At 52.2% G+C, this 19,896-nt stretch overlaps 1 protein-coding gene across 1 annotated transcript in view; it reads right to left on the bottom strand.

The window, feature by feature from the left end:
- Window positions 1–19,896, bottom strand: part of SFI1 (SFI1 centrin binding protein) — a 120,328-nt gene that overhangs the window by 1,762 nt on the left and 98,670 nt on the right. The window contains exons 13-23 of the mRNA XM_042782711.1: window positions 18,864–18,940; window positions 17,606–17,708; window positions 7,795–7,891; window positions 5,312–5,472; window positions 4,801–4,875; window positions 2,550–2,624; window positions 2,295–2,471; window positions 1,956–2,212; window positions 1,250–1,573; window positions 1,041–1,151; window positions 607–844 (exon numbers count right to left, since the gene is read on the bottom strand). Of these exons, the coding sequence (XP_042638645.1) occupies window positions 607–844; window positions 1,041–1,151; window positions 1,250–1,573; window positions 1,956–2,212; window positions 2,295–2,471; window positions 2,550–2,624; window positions 4,801–4,875; window positions 5,312–5,472; window positions 7,795–7,891; window positions 17,606–17,708; window positions 18,864–18,940 (1,695 nt within the window). The remainder of the gene's footprint in view (window positions 1–606; window positions 845–1,040; window positions 1,152–1,249; window positions 1,574–1,955; window positions 2,213–2,294; window positions 2,472–2,549; window positions 2,625–4,800; window positions 4,876–5,311; window positions 5,473–7,794; window positions 7,892–17,605; window positions 17,709–18,863; window positions 18,941–19,896) is intronic.

Genomic DNA, 19,896 nt, shown 5'->3' with positions numbered 1-19,896 from the left:
AGTCCCGGCACCTGCTTTCTCACATCTGACAGGTTTGAAACACTCCTCCTGCTTCCGCCAACCCGCCCCCCATTTCCCTCCTTCAGTGGAAGTGCTCACCGTTCACCCTAATATTTGAGACAGAAACCGGGGAGGCCAGCTCGATTCCTGCCCCCCAGGCTCTCCACCAGCACCAGCCCCCCTCGTCTTCCCCCGAGAGGACCTGTCGACTTGTCCCCTCTCTACAGCCACCACAGCCGCAAACCTGCACCCCGTACCAGCCGCCACCGAGAGTGAAGAACAGCCGTGGGGCGCCCCGCTCGTGCCCAGCTGCCGGCACCCCTGTTCTTACACTCCGCCCTCCGGCCCGGCCTGAGGCTGCGCGGTCTGCCGTCTCTGCGCCTGTCTGCGAGGCGGGATTTCCTCTCTAGACTCTCAGCGCCTGAGGGCCGGGGCCTCACCGGCTCCTGGGGCCTGGGTGCACAATGCGCCTTCCTGTGAACGGATGCACGGCCTCCCCAGCCACGGCGTCCCAGAAACTGTCAGCACAGCTGCGCCCCAGTGCCGAGTACCAAGAGCACTGAGGGCCCGCGCAAAGGCGGGTGGCCCAGGCGAGCAGTCACTTACCCCGCCGGCTGTCTCCGCCCCACACGGCGTGAAGGGAGACGGCGGCAGCACCACCGGCTGCGGGCCTGCACTTGCCGTGGGGGGCAGCTTTGGGCCAGGGGGCCTTGGCAGGGCCCTGAGTCGGGGCAAGGTGCTGTGTGGGGCCGGGGCTGTCTGGGCTTCCGCCAGGAAAGGCTTTGGCAAGGAACCGCTGGCTGGCTGGGCCATGCCTAGGCCACACTCCCGTGCCTTCTCAGCCCTGAGCAGATGGAAGGCAGGAGCCTGGTCAGGGCGAGGTACCCTCCCTGGGGACTAAGAACCCTTCCTGCCTGAGGAGCAGGGAGGAAAGGGCCCTCCCCATCCCAAAACAGGCCTCAGAGGTTCCAGCTGCTTTGGGGGAGGCTCAGGACCCCCTCACCTACCCCCGTGCCCCAAGGGGTCCACACCCAAGATACCTCTGGCTCTGATCTGGCTCCAGCACAAAGTTGGGGCGTCGGGGCTGCTTCCTTGCCAAGCGGGCAGCGTTCCTGGGAAGATACACGGGGCTGTTCCTGTAGGCTGACGGGCTGGGGAGGGGGGGACTGAGATCGAAATCTCTGTGGGGTCGAGGTCATCGAGTCCAACCCCCTCCACTTTCTGAGAGACTGAAGGCCAGAGAAGGAACGGCCCTGGCACCAGGTCCCAAAGGAAGCTGGGCCGGACGATCCTTCGGCAGTTCGTGGCCTGCGTCTCTGCAGTGGCTCGGCCGGTCTCTACAACCACCTGGCCCAGCAGCTGCAAGAGGAAACCGCCCGAGACACTAGGGCTCTCGTCTGAGGTGGACTGCGGCGGGGGAGCCACAAGGCCAGGAGGCTCGCCCCGAGACCCGAGGCACCTGCCGGTGGCTCTGGCCACTTGGGGAGCTGACGCTCGTCCTGGTGAGGGGTAGGTGGGTGTACAGTTGGGGAGACCATCAGGGAGGTGGACACAGGGCAGGTTCCAGATCTCACTGTGGGGACAGAGAGCCTATCTTAGGCTGCACAAGAAGCGGGAAGACTGGCAGTTTGGGCAGGAAAGGTGGGTACTGCCGGCTCCTTCTGTCAACTCCTTGTATCACTTTGGGAAGGGGGCGGGAAGGCATCGGAGAGAAAGGGACACATATCTCCTGAGCTTTGGAAGGAAGAGGAGGAAAGGAAGGTCGGAAATCTCACTCCACCATCTCCCTGAGCCCTCACAGGGCAGAGGTAATGCAGAGAGGAAGGTGGGCCTGAGCCGCATCGCTGTGGCAAGGGGCCGTGACTGGCCGGTGCTGTCCACTCGGGGCCCAGTGGCCCTCCCTCCCGCAGCCAGTGCTTCTGCCCAAGATACACGCGGCGGCTGAGGCTACTCACAGCTCCAGGAGCGGGGCGTCCCCAGCAGCCAGGGCCAAGCTGCCCAGAACTCGCTCGGGCCTTGCTCCTGGCCTCTTGGTCTCTAGGGCTGTGTCCCCAGCCCCAGCAGCAACAGGGCTGAGAAGGGGGACTTCGAACGTCACTCTCCTGCTGGGTGTGTTGGGTGCAGGGGCCAGGGGCTCCCTGGCTGGGCCCAGCACCTTCTGCTTCCAGCGCATGGCACAGTGGCGGACGGTGCGGTGGAGGCTGCGGGCCGCCTGCCGACGGGCCAGAGTCAGGGGCTGCTGGCTGCGTGCACCGCCTCCCGCCTCCCGCGAAAGGTGGGAGTCCGCTGCCTACCTGGGCCTGCTCCTGGGCGCGCAGCTGCTGCCGGGCGGCCTTCGCGGCGGCCGAGAACCGCAGGAGGCGGGCGGTGCCCTCCTGCAGGAGCCGCTGGTGGTGGGCCTGCGTCGCCCGCTCCAGCCGCGCCTTCTTTCTCCTCCTTTCCAGCACAAAGTCCCGCCAGGCGCCCCAGGCCTCCAAGGACAGTAGAGGTGAGCCCCCCCCCCGGGCTCGGTGCTGAAAGTCTGCCCCCAGAGATCCTGCCCCGATTACCTTTGCCTGCAGTGACAAGGACCAGAACCACAGGGCCCGCGCCGTGGACCGCTGCTCCCCCCTCACGGTTGCCAGCTGTGGGCAGAGGGATTGAGAGAGGGGCTCGGGGGGGGGGGGCGCGGCTGAAGGCCTGCGCAGAAGCACTCAGGGATGGCAGGTGGAGCAGGCCAGGCCAGGCCGGATGCCCACGTGAACAGGCAGGCAGACAGGGAGGAGGGCAGGTCTCGGAGAGACTGTCCCAGGGGAAAGCGAGGCTGACCCTCGGGCCTTCACTGTCCAGCAGACCCCCTTGAGATCCCCCCTGCCAGAACCACCTGGCAGTCCTGGGTGGCATCATCTGAAAGTTGCCAGGCACCCCACTCAGTTCCTTCTGAGCATGCCAGGCTGAGACATCGAGGGGACCAAGCCTGGGCTCTGATGGGGGGGGGGGCACAGTCTCTTGGAGGCAGGACAATGGCCAAATCAGCACAGGACACGGAAGCCCTGTGACAAGAGCCCCAAGGAGGGACACCTAGCTTAGCCTGGTCCTGAGGGAAGGGTTCCTGGAATAGGACCCACAAGCCACGTTTTCAGAGGCCCCACTAGTTAGCGAGAGATGCCGGGTGGTGCAGAAGGTGACCCTGCTGGGCTGACTGAGAGGCTGAGGCAACGTGGAAGAAAGGCCTGGCGACCCGTTTCCAAAAACTCAGCCCCTGAAAACTCCACAGAGCCCAGTTCCACTCTGACACATGAGGTCGTCATGGGTCGGAACCAAACCCCCGGCACTGGCAGGGTCAGCGGGCGACTGGGGCGGGGGGCAGGAGCAGGGAGCTTCTATGGGAGCTGGTGGGATGGACTGTTTCCAGGGACGCCACCCCTATCAGAGGTAGGGTGTCTTCCTCCCTTGGCATTTGAGCGGGCCCTGTGACCCCAGGAAGTGACGCAGGGGCACTTCGGAGCTGGGCTTCGAGACCCGCAGCTTCTGCCTGCACCTGCAGAGGCTCCACCCGGAGCCCCCCACATGCTGTGAGGACCCGGCCCTGGCTCACCCTCCTGGGCGGGATCAGCTGAGACCTCCCAGGTCCCTAGGGGCTCTGGTGGCGTAGTGCCTAAGGCACTTGACTGCTCACCAGAAAGCTGGCGGTTCAAACCCACCAGCCACTCCTCGGAAGGAAGGTTGGGCAATCTACTTCCGTAGAGATACTGCCTCAGAAACCCAAGGAGGGGTCGCTATGAGTTGAACTGACTCGACGGTGGTGGGTTTGTTTTCATGATTTTAGCACGTGATCCACCACCAGGTCAACCCAGAGACCCGTGACCAACAGTCCCGGTGGTACTGTGTGGGCCATGACAGCCTGGAGTGACACGGGTAAGAACACCACATGCAGACTACGACAGGGTAGTTGCCGGTCAGGCAGAGTGGCCACGAGGAGGGGTGGGAGGGCAATTCATGGAACAGCCAGAGACCAGAAGAGCAAGGAGTGCCGAGACCTGGACCATAACTTTCTGTGAGAAATGGGGTGAGGGGGTGTGTAAGCAAGACACAAAGAGGCCCCGAAGGCGGGGTGGAGGACGTGGCACAGTGACCTTTGTCCCCAAGGCCCTGCCTGCCTCACAGGCCGACTAGGATACGTGGTCAAGTATCAGCCTGCAGCACTGCCGGCCTCTCCTTGCCTGGCTGGCGGGCGGGCCATGAGTAAAGGGGCAAAACCAGACGAGCCAGACTTGATGGTCTGAGTGTCACCTCTTCAGGGAGGCTGTCTACGCCACCCCCTTGGCCGGCACTCAACATTCTCTGACCCCAGTCTGCTTCTCCCTCCCTCCACCAGAAAGGGCCATGACCCCCTCCCCGGTGGGCGGGGGCTGGTCAGTGGGATGAGGAGGGTAAGGCAGCTGGTGCCGGGCTCACAGAGGGGTGGGTGGGAGCCGGGCAAGGATGAGGACAGGCTGAGTGGCTCTGTGCACCCGGAGAAGGACGGACGCATGGATCTGAGCACATTCGGCTCAACACAAGGGGTGTGGTCCCTCCGGGTATTTTGTCAGGACATAAGCAGACTTAAAATGCATTTCTTTGGAATTTTTGATACTACATGGCTGTATTTTTGAACTAGATGCTATGCAAACAGGGCCTCAAGGTGACTCAACTTTATACAGGTCACAGGTAGAAGGCTGAGGTGCAGGGGTGGCAGCCCCAGAAACACTGAGCTAGGGGTGCGGGCTGAGGAGCTGATGGGAGGCAGAGTGGAGGGAAAGGGAACTTGACAGAACCCACCTGCCGTCTCCAGTGACGGAAGCAGGACCGGCCAAGCCTTTGGGCCAGGAGCCAGGCCCCTTGCCTCTGCAGGAGCTGGGGGGAGAAAGGAGCATGGGGGTGGTGAGTCACACAACTGCACGGGGTGTCGACCTAACCACCCAGGGCAGCTGCAGAGCCAGACGCCCCGGGGGGGGGGGGCGGGCCTCCCTTCAGTAGGTGTCTTTGATGACGCCAGGGCCTTGTGACCAGGCAGGGGGTCTAGATGACCTTGTAGGTCCAACACCCTGAAGTTCCAGGGGACACCCAACTTCTCTGCTGTGCCATGTTCCTCCTGAGAGAGACTCGGTTCTGAGGCTGGCCATCCACACCCTTCACTCAACGCCCAGAAAGGCTCAGGAGCCTTGTTCCCATGGTACCCCGAGCCACCCAGCACCCACCGGAGCTGCTGGGTTCTTCCTGGGAGCTGGCCTCCGGCCCGGATGCCCCTGCCGCGCGGGGGGCACTTGGAGAGTTGCTGCCAGCACCTCACCGTGTCCCTGATACACCCCAGATGGTAGGCCTTCCACTGCACCACTGCCCCCCTCAGGAGCTGGCACTGGTGATGCCGGGCTGCCCTCTCCAGCTGCACCCTCTGCCGGGCCACGCTCTGGCTGCGATCCCGCCAGCGCCGAAACACAGTCTGGACACAGCCTAGGGCAGAGCCAAGCAGAGTTTGTAGTAGAGTTTCATGAACAACTGTGTGACAGTGAGTTCAGAGAGTGCAGAGGGCTGAACAGGGGCAGGGCTGGCCTGTCCAGCAACCCACGGGACTGGCTGCCCTGGAAGGACTGAGCTGGCCACTGTCTGTGACCACCTGCATGACGCACTCAGCCCGGAGCCAGAGCCGCTCAGAGCCGAGGGTCTGTGCACAGCCGCCACGGTGGAGCCAGGGACCCCTGCAGAGCTACACACATCGGGACGAGAAGGGGGAACCGCCTCGATCTGAGGGAGCTGGAGGGGCCTGCAGTGGAGCTGAAGCTTGGGGGAGGAGGAAGGGGTGGCCCCGTTTTACAAGAGAGGAAACTACAGCTCCGATGGCAAGCATTGACCTACGGGTGGGGAGATGGGTAGACAGGCTGAACAATCGGGCATGCCTAGGCAGGGGGGAGTGTGCCCATGATCACGTATGGGTTGGCAGACGATATTTCTATAAGCATATCTATATGTGCTGTAAGGGACAAGATTGTGGTAACTTCTTGGCCACAACCAGCTACCTTGAGGGAGTGAGTAGTTGGACCTGCAGGCTCCCAACTGGTCACAGGGGACATCAAACTCAATTGGCATAACATACTCCAATGTTATTCTACATCCTACTTTGGTGAGTAGCAGCTGGGGTCTTAGAAGCTTGCAAGTGGCCATCTAGATGCAACATGGGTCTCTCTTCATTCAGAGCAAAGAAGAAAGAAGAAAACCAAAAATGCTTGGAAACAATTAGCCCAAGGGGCTGATAAACCATGTGATCCTCAGCCTACACGACCGTAACACCAGAACTGGAGGGTGCCTGGCAACCACTGCAGAGAGTGGAGGACACTGTGCAACAAAACTCAAAACCATAAAAACCAAACCAAGTTTGCTGGTCTGATGGAGCCAGGTGAGAGCCCTGAGACCATGGCCCCTAGTTACCCTTCAGGTCTGGAACTGAACTCACTTCTGTGGCTTCCAGCCAAACAAGAGACAGGCCTATGGGGTGAACATTTACATCAGGTAGATACGCTCATCGGAGCAATCAATCAATCCTGGGAGAAGAGAAGGGCAGACAGCTGTTTGCCCAGGGAGACAGCTCGTGAGGCCAGGGGGCCTGGGAGGGAAGGACACAGGGAAGAGGTAACTACAGGAGGAAGTGGGAAGAGAGCTGCTACATTGTGGGGAATTGCAGTCAATGTCACGAAACAAAATGTATATGAACCGCTGTAAGGAAAATGGATTTGCGCTGTAAACTTTCACCCAGATCACAATAAAAATTTTTTGAAAGAAAAAAAAAAGAAACTACAGGTCCCTCAGAGAAGTAGAGAGAACCAAGCCCTTGAGGAGAGGCGCGCACAGCGGTCTGACGGCTGAGTCCACGGACTCCCAGGCCCTGCGGGTGGCTGCCGCATCCTGCCTCTGTCTGGTCACCAGGTTCTACTGGGGAGTGCGTGCCTTCCTCTGGTTCAACTTGGTCATTTTGTTGTTTCTTCTCAGGACTTGAGAGGAGTCTCTTTTAGAGAAAACAGTCGAGGACCGATGCCAAGACGGGGCCCCTCCAGGGCCTGATGGAGTGCAGGGGAGGTGGTCCCAGGCCTGGAGCTGACCCTCAGCATTAGGTGGAAGCACTTCTTGGGCTGCTGCTCTAGATGGACATGAGGTCCCTAAGGGGTGAGTACTATCCCCCTCATTGCACAGATGAAAGGAACTGGGCTCAGAGGGTCACAGAGCCAGGCTATGGCCCAAGCCTGCATGTCGCCCTCTGCCATATCATCTCTGGAGGCCTTGACCTTGTTCCTCTTCCTCCAGGCCCAGCCCCACCCGCAGGCTGCAGGGGTGCCTGAGACCAAGTTCAATGGCTGTAAACACCACACACCTACTGAGAGAACACAGTGTCTTGTCACCCGGTCTTCCAAGTCCCTGGCTCAGAATCTGTGTACCATCTGTAACGGACACGGCAATCCCTGGACCTGCCACAGGCCTCTGCCCTCTCTAAGGAGGGGTCCACCTCACAGTCCCTGGAGAGCGGCAGCTTCAGGCGGCAACTTGCTGCTTGCTGTCTTGAGCTCTCCCTTACCCCCCGACCCCCTGGAACTCCAGCACTCCAGCTGTCCTCTTTAAACCTCTGTAGGTTTCAAGCCCTGGCCTCCCATTTTGACATAAACTGGCCGGCATGAGCAATTCCAGGAGAAGGAGACGGAGACCTTGTAGAGCAAATGGAATTCTAAGAAGTTTTGCATCCTTCAAAATCCTCTTAGGAACAGAACTTGCTATGGGGTCCTAGCTTACCCTGATCCAGCGCGCGCCGAGCCTCGCTGACGGCACAGTCCTCCTGCTGGCGGTAATAGACCTGCACTGCCGCCGCCTCCCTCCACCAGGCCAGGACCTACGGGGCAGGTGGGCACAGGGGTTGTCACTGCACATGCCAGCCTGCACTGCCAGCCTCACCCTGGGTGAGCCTGAGCGGCGAGTAGGGAGCACTCCCTCTCACTCCTCCATGTGTCTCCTGCCACTGACTGAGACCACAGTCACCGAGGGCCAGCCCCCAGGAGCCCTCACAGGAAGCCCAGTCACTCAGGGGAGGGCAGTGTTCTACCAGAAGGATTTAAACTACGTACTAAGCCACAAGGAGATATTGTTTCTACATGAGTTTCAATTCTACTATTACATTGTTAAACTGAACACATACATTCTATGCACTCTTTGGCAAGTGAGGTATATGTAATGATAACCAAACACTTTCAAAATTAGTTGAGCAGCCAGGGGAAGGCAGGTGTCTAATCCTTGTCACACACTCCACTCCTGTCACAAAGGCCTCACCCACAAGAGCCCTGAAGCCAAGGACAGAAGAGCCTCCCTCCTTCCAAGGTGGGCTGCACGCACTGGACATGGGGGTTTCCTGAGAACACACCGAGTCTCAGCCAAGCAGCCGTTCGCCATCCAAGGGAACATCAAGAGTTGTTAGGGTCAAAACAACAATGAGGTACCATTTTGCCCCAGCACTAGTAGCAAAGTTCAACAAGACAGAATACAACAAATGCTGGCGAGGATGTGCAGAGATTGGGGACTCTCATACACTGCTGGTGGGACTGTAAAATGGTACAACTACTGTGGAAAGCAGTATGGCGATTCCTTAAAAAGTTGGAATTACAAATATCATTTGACATAGCCATTCCATTACTAGGTATATATCCTAAAGAAGTGAAAGCCAGGCAAAGAACAGACATATGCACACCCATGTTCATCGCAGCACTATTTACAATAGCCAAAAGATGGAAACAACCTAGGTGTTCATCAACTGAAAGGATAACCAAACTACGGTACATACACACAATGGAATACTATGCAACCCTAAATAATAACGTAGAATCTGCAAAATACTGCGTAACATTGATGAACTTGTTGGACATTATACTGAGTGAAATAAGTCAATCACAGAACGACAAATCTTGTATTACTCTGTTACTATAAAAAGTCAAGGAAAGGTTTATATATGGAAGGAAATTTTTTTTTGTTGGCTACCAGGAGTGGAAGGGGAGGGTAGGGAACACTGTTAGATAGGTAGAGACAAGTACTGATTTGGGTGAAGAGAAGGGCAATGTACCAAATGTGAGTGATCAACATGGTGGCATTGAGGAAGAGGAAGGCATAGAGAGGTACATGGGAGGTACAGACAACAAAGATGAACCCTTTTGCACATACAGTACTGCGTTGTCAGTGAAGGCAAACAAGGATATACGGGTGATAGATGGGTGGACAGGGTGAATTATTAGGTATGTCTATGCAGCGGGGAGTGTGCCCAAGATCATGTAAAGGGTTGGCAGAGAATGGTTCTACAAGTACATTTGTATGTTCTGTAAGAATTCCCAGGTGTGTAGTAGAGCTGACAAGGTTGTAGTCACTTCTTGGGTACAGCCAGCTACCCAGAGGAAGCAAGTAGTTGAACCTATGGGCTCAGGACCATAGTTGCAGGGGACATCAAGCTCAACTGGCATAACACACTACATAAAACACTGTTCCACCTCCTACTCTGGCGAGTAGTGACTGGGATCTTAAAAGCTTGCAAGCAGCCATCTAGATGCAACAATGGGTCTCTCCTCATCCAGAGCAAAGAAGGATGAAGAAAACCAAAGATTCAGGGAAACAATTCGTCCAAGCGACTGGTGCACCATGTGATCCACAGCCTGTACGACTATGAGGCCAGAAGAACTAGATGGTACCTGGCTACCACTGTCAACCACTCAGAGAGGGATCTATGTGGGAGATCCTGGATAGAGTGAGGGAACAATGCGGAACAAATCATTTGGGAAAAAAAAAAAAAAAGAGGGGGGGGACCAGGTTTGCTGGTGTGATAGAGCCTGGAGGAACCACTGATCCTATGGCCCCTGGCTGCCCTTCAGGTCTGGAAATGAACCCACCACACCTGGGGCTTCCAGCCAAACAAAAGACAGGCATAGGAGTTGAACATTTACCTCAGGTAGATATACTCCTTGGAGAGAACAAGCATGGGAGAAAGAAGGGCTGTGTATGCACAGGGAGACAGCTCAGGGGGCAGGAGAGCATGGAGGGATGGACACTGGGAAGAGGTAACTATGGGGAGGAAGTGAGAGGGGAGCTGTTGCATTGTGGGAAACTGTGGCCAATGTCATGAGACACGATGTATGTGAACCGCTGTACGGAAAGGGTATTTGCTCTGTAAATCTTCCCCCAAATCACAATAAAAAAAAAAAAAAAAAGACTTGTTAGGATCAGCCCCAGGCTGGCCGGCCAGCAGGTGAATGAACTGCTCCTTAGGGCTCCGGGCCCCAGGCCACCTGCGGGCTGCCAAGGGCCACCTGACGCCCTGAGGCCTGGCTGCTTCCTCATTTCATTTGTCTGAATTTGCTCTTTCTTCCCTTCCTTCCCTCCCTTCTTTTTAACAGCTTCACAGACAGTTCATCCATTCACGTGTACGACTCAGTGGTTTTAAACACGTTCATGGTTGGTGCAGCCGCCGCCACAGTAATCCCACTGCCTGCGCATCGCCGTCCTCCTGACCGCCAAAGGGATGAACCGTGACCAGAGCCCTCTCAGGAGCAAGGACGGCGACCCGCGGAAAGGTCATCGGCAGAGACGACGGCTAGAACAGGACATCCTGTCTGGCAGAGCAGAGGTTCCGGGGGGGATGAGGGCGGCCCTCCCCGAGGATCAGTGGCACAGTGGCTGCAATGGCCTCCGCCGCACCGCTGATCGTGAAGAGACGCATGGCGACGGTGCAGGACCCGCCCGTTCTGTTCGTTCCACGGAAAGTCACCACAAGTCAGAGCCAACTCAATGGCAACCAACGACCCCTGAGCTCCGGCCCAGCCCGACTCGCCTCCCCCAGCCCTAAACCGCCGCTCGTCTACTTTCTGTCTCTACACATCTTATTCCAGACTTTCCTCTGAGGGAAATCATTTCTTATGTCACCTCCTGTATCTGACTTTTTTTTCCACTTAACATAATGTTCTCAAGGTTCGTCCAAGCTGTGGCACGTTCTTCGTTCCTCTTCATGGCTGAGTAATAGACCACTGTATGTATTTGCTTATCCATTTGTCCACTGGGGCCTCTGGGTCATCTCCACCATTTGGCTATTCTGAACGCTGCTGCTGTAAACATTTGCATACAAGCTTCTGTTTGAACATATATTTTCATTTCTCTTGAGAATGTATCAGGAGTAGAATTGCTGGTCACACGCTAATTCTATGTTTAACTTTTGGAGCCAGCGTCAGGCCGTTTTCTGCAGCACTGCACCATCTTACATTCCCACCAGCACTGTCTGGGCGTTCTGCATCTCCAGTGCCTTGTCAATACCTGTTAGTGTCTGCCTTTTTGATTGCAGCCCTCCTGCTGGGTGTGAGGTGGCACCTCATTGTTTGTGTGTTTTTTACACTCATTTCCTTTATTAAGTTCTCCCTGGTCCCGGAGTCTGCATGAGGTGCTTTTTTCCTTTGTGTGTTGCTGTAACTACTACGTGTTCCCTATGCTAGCCCATTACACCATATTCTAATTGTCTAGCTATTATATTATCAGTCTTCATTGTAGTTTTGATTTGCATTTTTCCAAAGACTAATGATGTCTAGCATCTTTTCATGTATTTACAGGCAATTCCTATATTCCTTGGAGAAATGTCTGTTCAGATTCTCTTCTCATTTTTAAGGGGGGGTTGTCTTTTTGTTGATTGGTAGGAGTTCTTTGTATATTGTACAAACATATACCTTAACAGTTTTATGATTTGCAAATATTTTCTCCCTTTCTGTGGATTTTCACGTTCTTGATGGTGTCCTTTAAAGCACAGTTTTTAATTCTGATGAAGTCTAATACATCTACTTGTTTTGTTGTTGCTCGTGCTTTGGGAGTCATATCTAAGAATCTTTTGCCAAACCCAAGGTCATGAAAATTTAGTTCTAAGAGTCATCCCTGGGTTGTGCAAATGGTTAACTTGCTTGGCGACTAACCAAAAAGTTCACCAGTGACACCTGGGAAGAAAGGGCTAGTGTTCTACTTTTTAAAAATATACACACTGGTACTCCTTCGGGGCTCGGGGGCTGCTTTTCACTTGGGGGCGGCTCTATATTAAGGCTGGGCCAGAGGGAGGCATGCCTGGGTTTGGGGGCTGCTTTTTGCTTGGGGGCAGCTCTATATAAGGCCAGGGCCTGAGGTGATTAATTTTGTTATTGTTGTTGAGAAGGTACATAGCACTACATAGTCCAATTCAACAATTTCTACCTCTAACATTTAGTGGGGAGCTCTGGTAGCATAGTGGCTAAGGCACTTGACTGCTAACCAGAAGGCTGGCAGTTCAAACCCACCAGCCACTCCTCGGGAGGAAGGTTGGGCAATCCTACTTCCGTGGTGATACTGCCTCGGAAACCCAAGGAGGGGTCGCTATGAGTCAGGGCTGACTCGATGGCACATAACAACAACAACATTTAGTGACGCTGACTGCATTCTTCACATTGTATAACCATTCCCCTTCCTTTTCTGAGTAGTTCCTCCCTCATTAACACTAATTCACTGCCTCCTGAGGTTCCCACCTAACCTTTCAAATTTCTGCCTCAAACTGATTCCATAATAGTTCTTAAAAAAGCATAACACTCAAAGCAGACCCTTTTTTACTAGTTAAGAGGAACTGTTTGGTTTTCAGATGACCTCAGGGGCTAATTCTGGTCTAAGGTTTGAAGATTATCTCATGGAACAGGTTTCAGCTGTTCGTCCAAGCCTCCTGGCTCCAGGGAGTCTCGAATCCCGGCAATCTACTTGTGAAAAATCAGTTGCTGAAAACTCTATGGAGCCAACCTACAGACTGGGAAAATCCTTGGGAACAACACATCTGGTAAGGGTCCAATCTTTGAAATACAGAAAGCTTCAACAATTCACCAACAAAAAGACAAACACCCCGACTGAAAAATGGGCAAAGGACATAAACAGATGCTTCACCAAAGACACATCCAAGAGGCCAATAAATACATGAAAAAATTCTCATGGTCCCTGTTAGAGTGACGCAAATCCAAACTCCAGTAAGATACCATCTCACGCCTGCTAAAATAGCAATGATAAGACAAAAACAGAAAACAACAATATTGGCGAGGATGTAGGGAGATTGCAACCCTGGTCCACTGCTAGTGGAATTATAAAATGGTAACACCACTGTGGGAAATACGGCATTTCCTAAAAAGCTAGAACTACAAACACCTAATGATCTAAAGATCCCAATCCTAGGTATGCACCCCAGAGATCCAAGGAAAGAGACACAAATAGACCCATGCACACCTGTGTTCACTGCAGCACTCCTCACAAGATGAAGCAACCTAGTGCCCATCAACGAAGAATGGATAAAAAAAAATGTGGGACACACATACAGTGGAATAACCTGAAGCCATGAAGAGTAAGGATAAGTTCTCAAATTATAATGTGAAGGGTGAGTATTATTGCTGAGTGAAATATGTCAATCACAATAGGATAAATGCTGTATGACCACACATTTATAAGAAAACAAGAATAGCTATATATACAGAGATATATACAGTGGTTAACTAGGGATGGTGGTGGGGAGGAGAGAGTCTACTACCTCCGTATAGTAGGCACTTGTTATTTTTTGGTGATAGGAAAGGCAGCACTGAGTATGCATGAAGTGTGTCTGTCCAGTCTGACCAAAGCAAATAATGCCACTAAGAAATACATAAAGAGAAAAGATCATTTTTGGTAAAGGATAAGACATATAATTTGCAACTCCAACAACGGCCTAAAAAGAAAAAAGAAAGTATATGGTTATACATGTATATACACAAGCACGTATGTGTATGGGTATTGTGGTAGTTAAGGTTAGGTATCAACTTGGCTGGGCCTGGTTTTGGGTGGCTGGGCAGCTGGTTGTAGTTAGTCCCCATGATGACACTGGTCATCAGCTCCATGGGGGAATCTACTGTGAGCAGCTGAGGAGCTCCCTGTGGGATGTGGTCTGCTTCTAGCATGTAAGCAGTGGCTTTGAGAAAGGTCTACTTTTGCACACGGGGATGCTGCATTTGGCTGAGGCTTCATCTCAGTGGCCTACCACGTCGTCTGCCAATCTTGAGATTGTTTCTGGACTTGAACTAGTGGCCTGCTGTGTTGCTTGATAATTCTGGGACTGTGCCATTTTATTTGTTGATCTTGGGTTTGTCACCTCTGCAGTCAGCAGCTGTCTGAGTTAAAAGAAGCCTCCAGCTTCAGTGAGCTGGGAGCAAGAGGCAGAGCTCAAGCCCAAGGTCAAGGGGCTTTCACCCAGCCCATAGAGCTGGCATTTTGGACTTCCAGCCTCCTAAACTGTGAAGAGAATAAATCCCTTTTTGTGAAAGCCATCCACTTGTGGTATCTTCTGTTACAGCAGCACCAGAGGACCAATATGGGTGTATATGTGTGTGTGCAGATGTATGTATGTATCTGTATGTATATACAGGTATGTGTACGCATGCATATATATATTCACATATATAATCAACCACATAGGGGGCACAGTTATGGATAGCAAATATATTGCAAGTTTGGTTTCTGGGTTTGAAGGCATAGGACCACAGTCTCATGTCTTGGTCAACTGACATAAAGTTTATGTTTTACATCCTTGTTTGTTGAATAGTCTCAGGGATCTTAAAAGCTTGCAAGTGGCTATCTAAGATACAACTACTGGTCTTTATTTATCTGGAGCCAAAGAGGAAGAAGGAAACCAAAATCTCAGAGAAGAATCGAGTCTATAGGACTAACAGTTCCACATGAACCACATCCTTGTCTATCCTGAGACCAGAACTAGGTGGTGCCAGCTACCGTGACTGACTGTTCTGATCAGGGCCAAGAGATGGATCCTGACAGAATATGAGAAAAGTGTGTAACAGAATTTAAATTCTTAAAAAGTCTAGACTTACTGGACTGGTTGAAACTGGAGGAGTCCCTGAGGCTATTGTCCCGAGATACTCAAAATCTTGAACCAAAACTAGTGCCTGAGGTTACCTTTTAGCTAAACAACAGAATGGATCAAAAAATAAAGACTATAACCCATGAGTACTGTGCTTTAAAAAACCATCTATGGTCAACAGTTACCCTAAAGCTAAGATGAGAAGGTAAGGGGGTAGGGAAACTAGGTTCCAGAATGGAATTAATGAGAATACTGACATGTGAAAATGTAACCAATGTCACCAAATAACATGCTGTATAAACTCTCCCTGAAAATACACTACTGCTGCAGAAGAGACAAACACAAAAAGCCAACCCCTGATGGAGCACAGCTGGACTCCAATGCACACGAAGCTGCCAGGTTAGAACTCTGAAGAGTTTTATACTTTTAGCTCTGACGTGTAAGTTTTTGACCTATTTTGAGTTAATTTTTGTATACGGTATGAGGCATGGGACAAATGTCAGACATTTTTAAGCTATCCAGTTATCCCAGGATCATTTGTTTCCCACTGGTCTTAACATCCTTGTCAAAAATCAGTTGATTGTATTTGTGTAGGTTTATTTCTGGATTCTCAATTAAATTCCATTGATCTATATATATGTCTGACCTTTGCTGTCTCACTGTCGTGATTACTGACACTCTGTAGTAAGCTCTGGAACTGGCAAATGTGAGTCTTCCTATGCTGTTCTTCTTTAGTATTGTTTCAGCTATTCTGTATCCCGTGCGATTCCATATGAATTTTGGAATAAGCAGATTTGTTTGGAGAATCCTGCCATCGTAACACTGTCAGTCTTCTCATCCATGAACATGGGATATTTTTCCATTTATTTGGCTCTGTTTTAATTTCTTTTGACCATGTCTTGTAGTTTTCAGAGTATAAGTTTTGCCCTTCCTATGCATTTTACTCTTTGATGACAATATAAATGGAATTTTTTTCTTAATTTTGGATTCTTCATTGCAAGTATATAAAAATACAACTGATTCTTGTATAATGATCTTGTATCCTACAACTCTGCTGAACTTACTAGTTATAATAGATTTTTAGTGGCTCCTTTAGGATACTCTCCGTATAAGACCATGTTATCTGTGAATACAGACAACTTCCCTTCTTCCTTTCCAATCTGGATGCCTTTTCTTTTTGTGGCTTGTCCTGGCTGGAACCTCCAGCTCAATGGTGAATAGAAGTGGTGATGGCATACATCCTTGTTTTGTTCCTGATATTAGGGGGAAAACAGTCAGTCTTTCACCATTAAGTATGGCAGTGGCTGTGGGTTTTAGATGTGGGCATAGATGCTCTTTGTCTATTTGAGGAAGTACCCCTCTACTCTTAGTTTGTTGACTGTTTTTATTACTAAAGAGTGTTGGATTTTGTCATGTTTTTTCTGCATCTATGAAGGCAATCATGTTGATTTTTGTCTTTATCCTACTGCAGTGATGTGTCACGTGACTTGATTTTCAAATGCTGAACTATTCTTGCACTCCTGGGATACATCTTACTTGGTTGTGGTGTATAACTTTTTTTAATATGTTGTTGGATTCAGTTTGCTAGTATTTTGTTGAGGACTTTTGCATCTATATTCAAAGAGATGTTGGTCGATGGTTTTCTTATGTCTCTGTCTTGTGTTGGTACCAGGCCAATGCCAACCTTATAATGTTTGGTAGAACTCACTGGTGGAACCATCTGGGCCAAGGCTTTTCTAATGCAATGTTTTCACTTGTTATAGGTCTTCTCGGAGTGTCCATTTTTCAGGTAATTGGGGGTAGGATGAAAAATGCTTAAGTCTTATTCTTCCCTGGAAGAAAGCCCTCTGGCCGGGAGGTGGGAGAAAGGAAGCCCTGTGTTCTTAGCTGTAGAATGGAGCCAAACACCCAGGCTTTCTCACTGAACTGGAAGCAGGGAGGGAGGGAGGCGGGGAGTGGTCTTGGTTCAAATATCACAGACTCTCACCTTTCTCAACAAATCTTCACAGATTCTCTTGAACAGATCTATTTTTCATTTGCAATTTGCCCTTAGGACTATCTGCAGAGGCTTTCAATAGTTGATTTTTTAACAATTTTCATCCGTTTCACTGTGGAACAGATCAGCAGAGCTCCTGCTGTCATGCTGGAAGCTGGCCTCTGAAACCCCTTTCCTGTAACTACAGTTACCCACAGTCACACAACCTACTAGTCCTCCTTGTCATCTTTTCTTGGGACCAGGGCCTACACCAAGTAGTTTTCCCATAACCCTCCCAACTGAAGGAACAAAGTAGGGGTCTGAGTTCACCCCCTATCAGAGATGACCCATGACCCACATTCACTGGATGCTCTGTGGGACCCAAACAGCCTCCATGCCCATGAGACCAATGAGGGTGACAAGGGAGCGAGCATCCTCTTTCACCAGATGAAGAAAGTGAAGACAAATGACATCCCAAGATGACTTCGACTGCATATGCACAGAACTACTGTCTGATAAGAATTAGTTAACTCACGATGTGCTAGGTTTTTCTTTTTAACAGGTACTGGTTTGTAATTCAGGAAAAATAAACGCTCATATGAATGCAATGTCTGTACTGGAGAAGAGTCACCCGTTTCTGGGCTCGGTCTTCAGCTCAGATCTCTGCTTATCACACACCCCCCCTTGCCAGAACACAAGCTTGCCTTCTGATACCTCACCTTTGAACATATGGTCCTTGTGTAATGATCACGTGCTTGGGAGGCCTTTTTAGCTTCATCCACACGGGCCACAGTGTTCTCTCGCCAGCGATGTAACACGCCTCTGCAGATAAACAGGCCAGGGCGGGAGGAGGGGTGACATCAGTATGGGAGACAACGGGAGGGGTCTATGAATCACTCCTAGCTCTTCACCTGGCTCCTGAATCAAGGACTCTGCACGCTGAGGAGCATGTTCCATGATATCCATGCTTATGTTCATGGATATGTTCAGGAAACAGTTACTGAGCATTGGTTATGTACTAGCACTAGATCCGCACTAGCATACAGCAGTGAACAAGACCAAACACCACAGGCTGGTGGAGGGTACATGGGGAGGGGAACACAGAGCCGTAACTGGGCAACGACAGTACAGGTGATTCATGCTGTGACTGGGCAATGACAGTACAGGTGACTCATGCTGTGATAAGCAGAGATAGGGAAGCTGGGAGAGGCACCTACCCCCAGTGTGTACGCTGACTGGTGAGCTAGTTCGGAAGAGTCCCTTCCTAGTCCTCCCACCTGAGCAGCTGGATGGGCACTTTACAGGACCCCAAGGAGGGGCAGGGGTACTGAAAGCCCACAAGACCTACTTCCCACAGACAGGCTGCTGAACAAATACAAAGGAAGGAAAGGTCTGTGAAAGAGGGGCCCGTGGGAGGCCAACTCAAAAGGAGGCAGTTTAGGGTGAGCTTAGAAGGAACTAGAGGGTGGGGCTCATGAGGAAGACAGAGGCTGAGACAGACAAGTGATTGCAAAGGGCCTGAAAGATCCAGGTGATGTCCTAGAGCACCAAGACGGTTCTGGGGAGCCGGCGAAAGGCCGGCTGGGAGGGGCTGACCGGGGACAGAAGGAGCCCGTAGAGCCTCTGGAGCAGGAGGGGACGCAGTGGTGCCTGGGAGTAGGTACGGAGCGAGGAGGGGAGTGCTCGGAGCAGCAACCAACGGGAGCTCTCGCAGGCATGCAGGGAGGGCTGCTTTCTAGGGGCCCCCCTGCACAAGGTTGACAACACAGGGAGCGGCAAAGTGAAATGTGAACATTAAGAGCTTGTGGAAAAGCCACACCATGATGCAAGCAGCAGAAGGCACCCGGACCACCTCTGTCTGGCCGTGGGCAGCAGGCCCCCAACTGCTTTGCTCTGGACTCCCTTGCGCTGAGGCTCGCCCCCCAGAACGGAGCCTCCTCCCCAGGGCTGGGCCCCGCGAGGCGCGGGGAGACTCACCGCAGCAGGCGTCTGTGGTGCTGGCTCTCCCTGGCTGCCACCTCTCGTAGGACATGCCGCACCCAGTCCTGGTAAGTCTGGGGGAGATGAGGAGGACTGGAGGCTGGCCCTGGTCCCCCACTTCTCCCTTCGCCCAGGGATGTCTGAGAAGCCCAGTTACAATAGGGCAGGGATGCCTGGCACATTCACCACAAAGGGTCGGGGGAGACCAACAGCCTCTACTTCCAAGGTTACAAGACCCTCCTAGATATTAGGAAGATGACTACCGCAGTGGGCCCTCCGCCCAGTAAATCAAACCATGGGACTCCAGGACACAGGCAACTTTTATATTAAGGCTACTGCCATGGACAGTAATCGTTTTCCTTTTGTCAAGCCAGGGTCAAAAGAAATTGGCTCTAGAAAAATGTGGAACAGAATGCAAAAATACAGAGATGACCAGAATTACTGGTTAGACAGAGACTGGCAGAACCCCGGAGACTATAGCCCCAGGTTATCCTTCAGGCCTAGAAACAGGTTCACTTTCATGGACTGGCTCTCAACCCAACAGCAGAAAGACCTACATGCAGAACGCCCAGCTCAGGGAGAGGCACCCATCTACCCAGGGAGAGGCACCCCTTAGATCAACCAACCACAAGACATCACAGGGGAAGCATTCACACAGAAGGAAAGCTGGACAGACAGGAATGCAGAGATAAGAACGACACAGCCACAGGGTCACAGGGAGGGGTGGTCACAGGGAGGAGACGGGCAGACAGTTTTTATGGCCGCGGATTGTGGTTGGGGCTGTGAAATGAAACGTGCGTGAACTGTTGGGAGTGAAACAAATCTGCTCTGTCAATCTGCATCCAGAGCACAACCGACAAAAAGAAAACAAGTGGTTGGCTCTGTGGCTGGAGACCCTTGTCCGTCCAGGGCACTTGCTATCTGGGGCCTGTGAAGCTACTCTGTTCTGGGGAGAGGTAGGAGGCACGGGGTAGGAAGCAAAGCTTCTAGAACCCTCCCCAGACGGCAAGGGACCTGGAGGGAAGCAGCG

The sequence above is a fragment of the Orycteropus afer genome, unplaced genomic scaffold (genome assembly GCF_000298275.1).
Source record: "Orycteropus afer afer isolate SDZICR_OR568_19922 unplaced genomic scaffold, OryAfe1.0 scaffold00420, whole genome shotgun sequence".
NCBI classification, from domain to species: Eukaryota; Metazoa; Chordata; class Mammalia; order Tubulidentata; family Orycteropodidae; genus Orycteropus; species Orycteropus afer.
The sequence above is the reverse complement of the archived record's forward strand: the minus strand, read 5'-3'. Positions and strand labels throughout refer to the sequence as shown.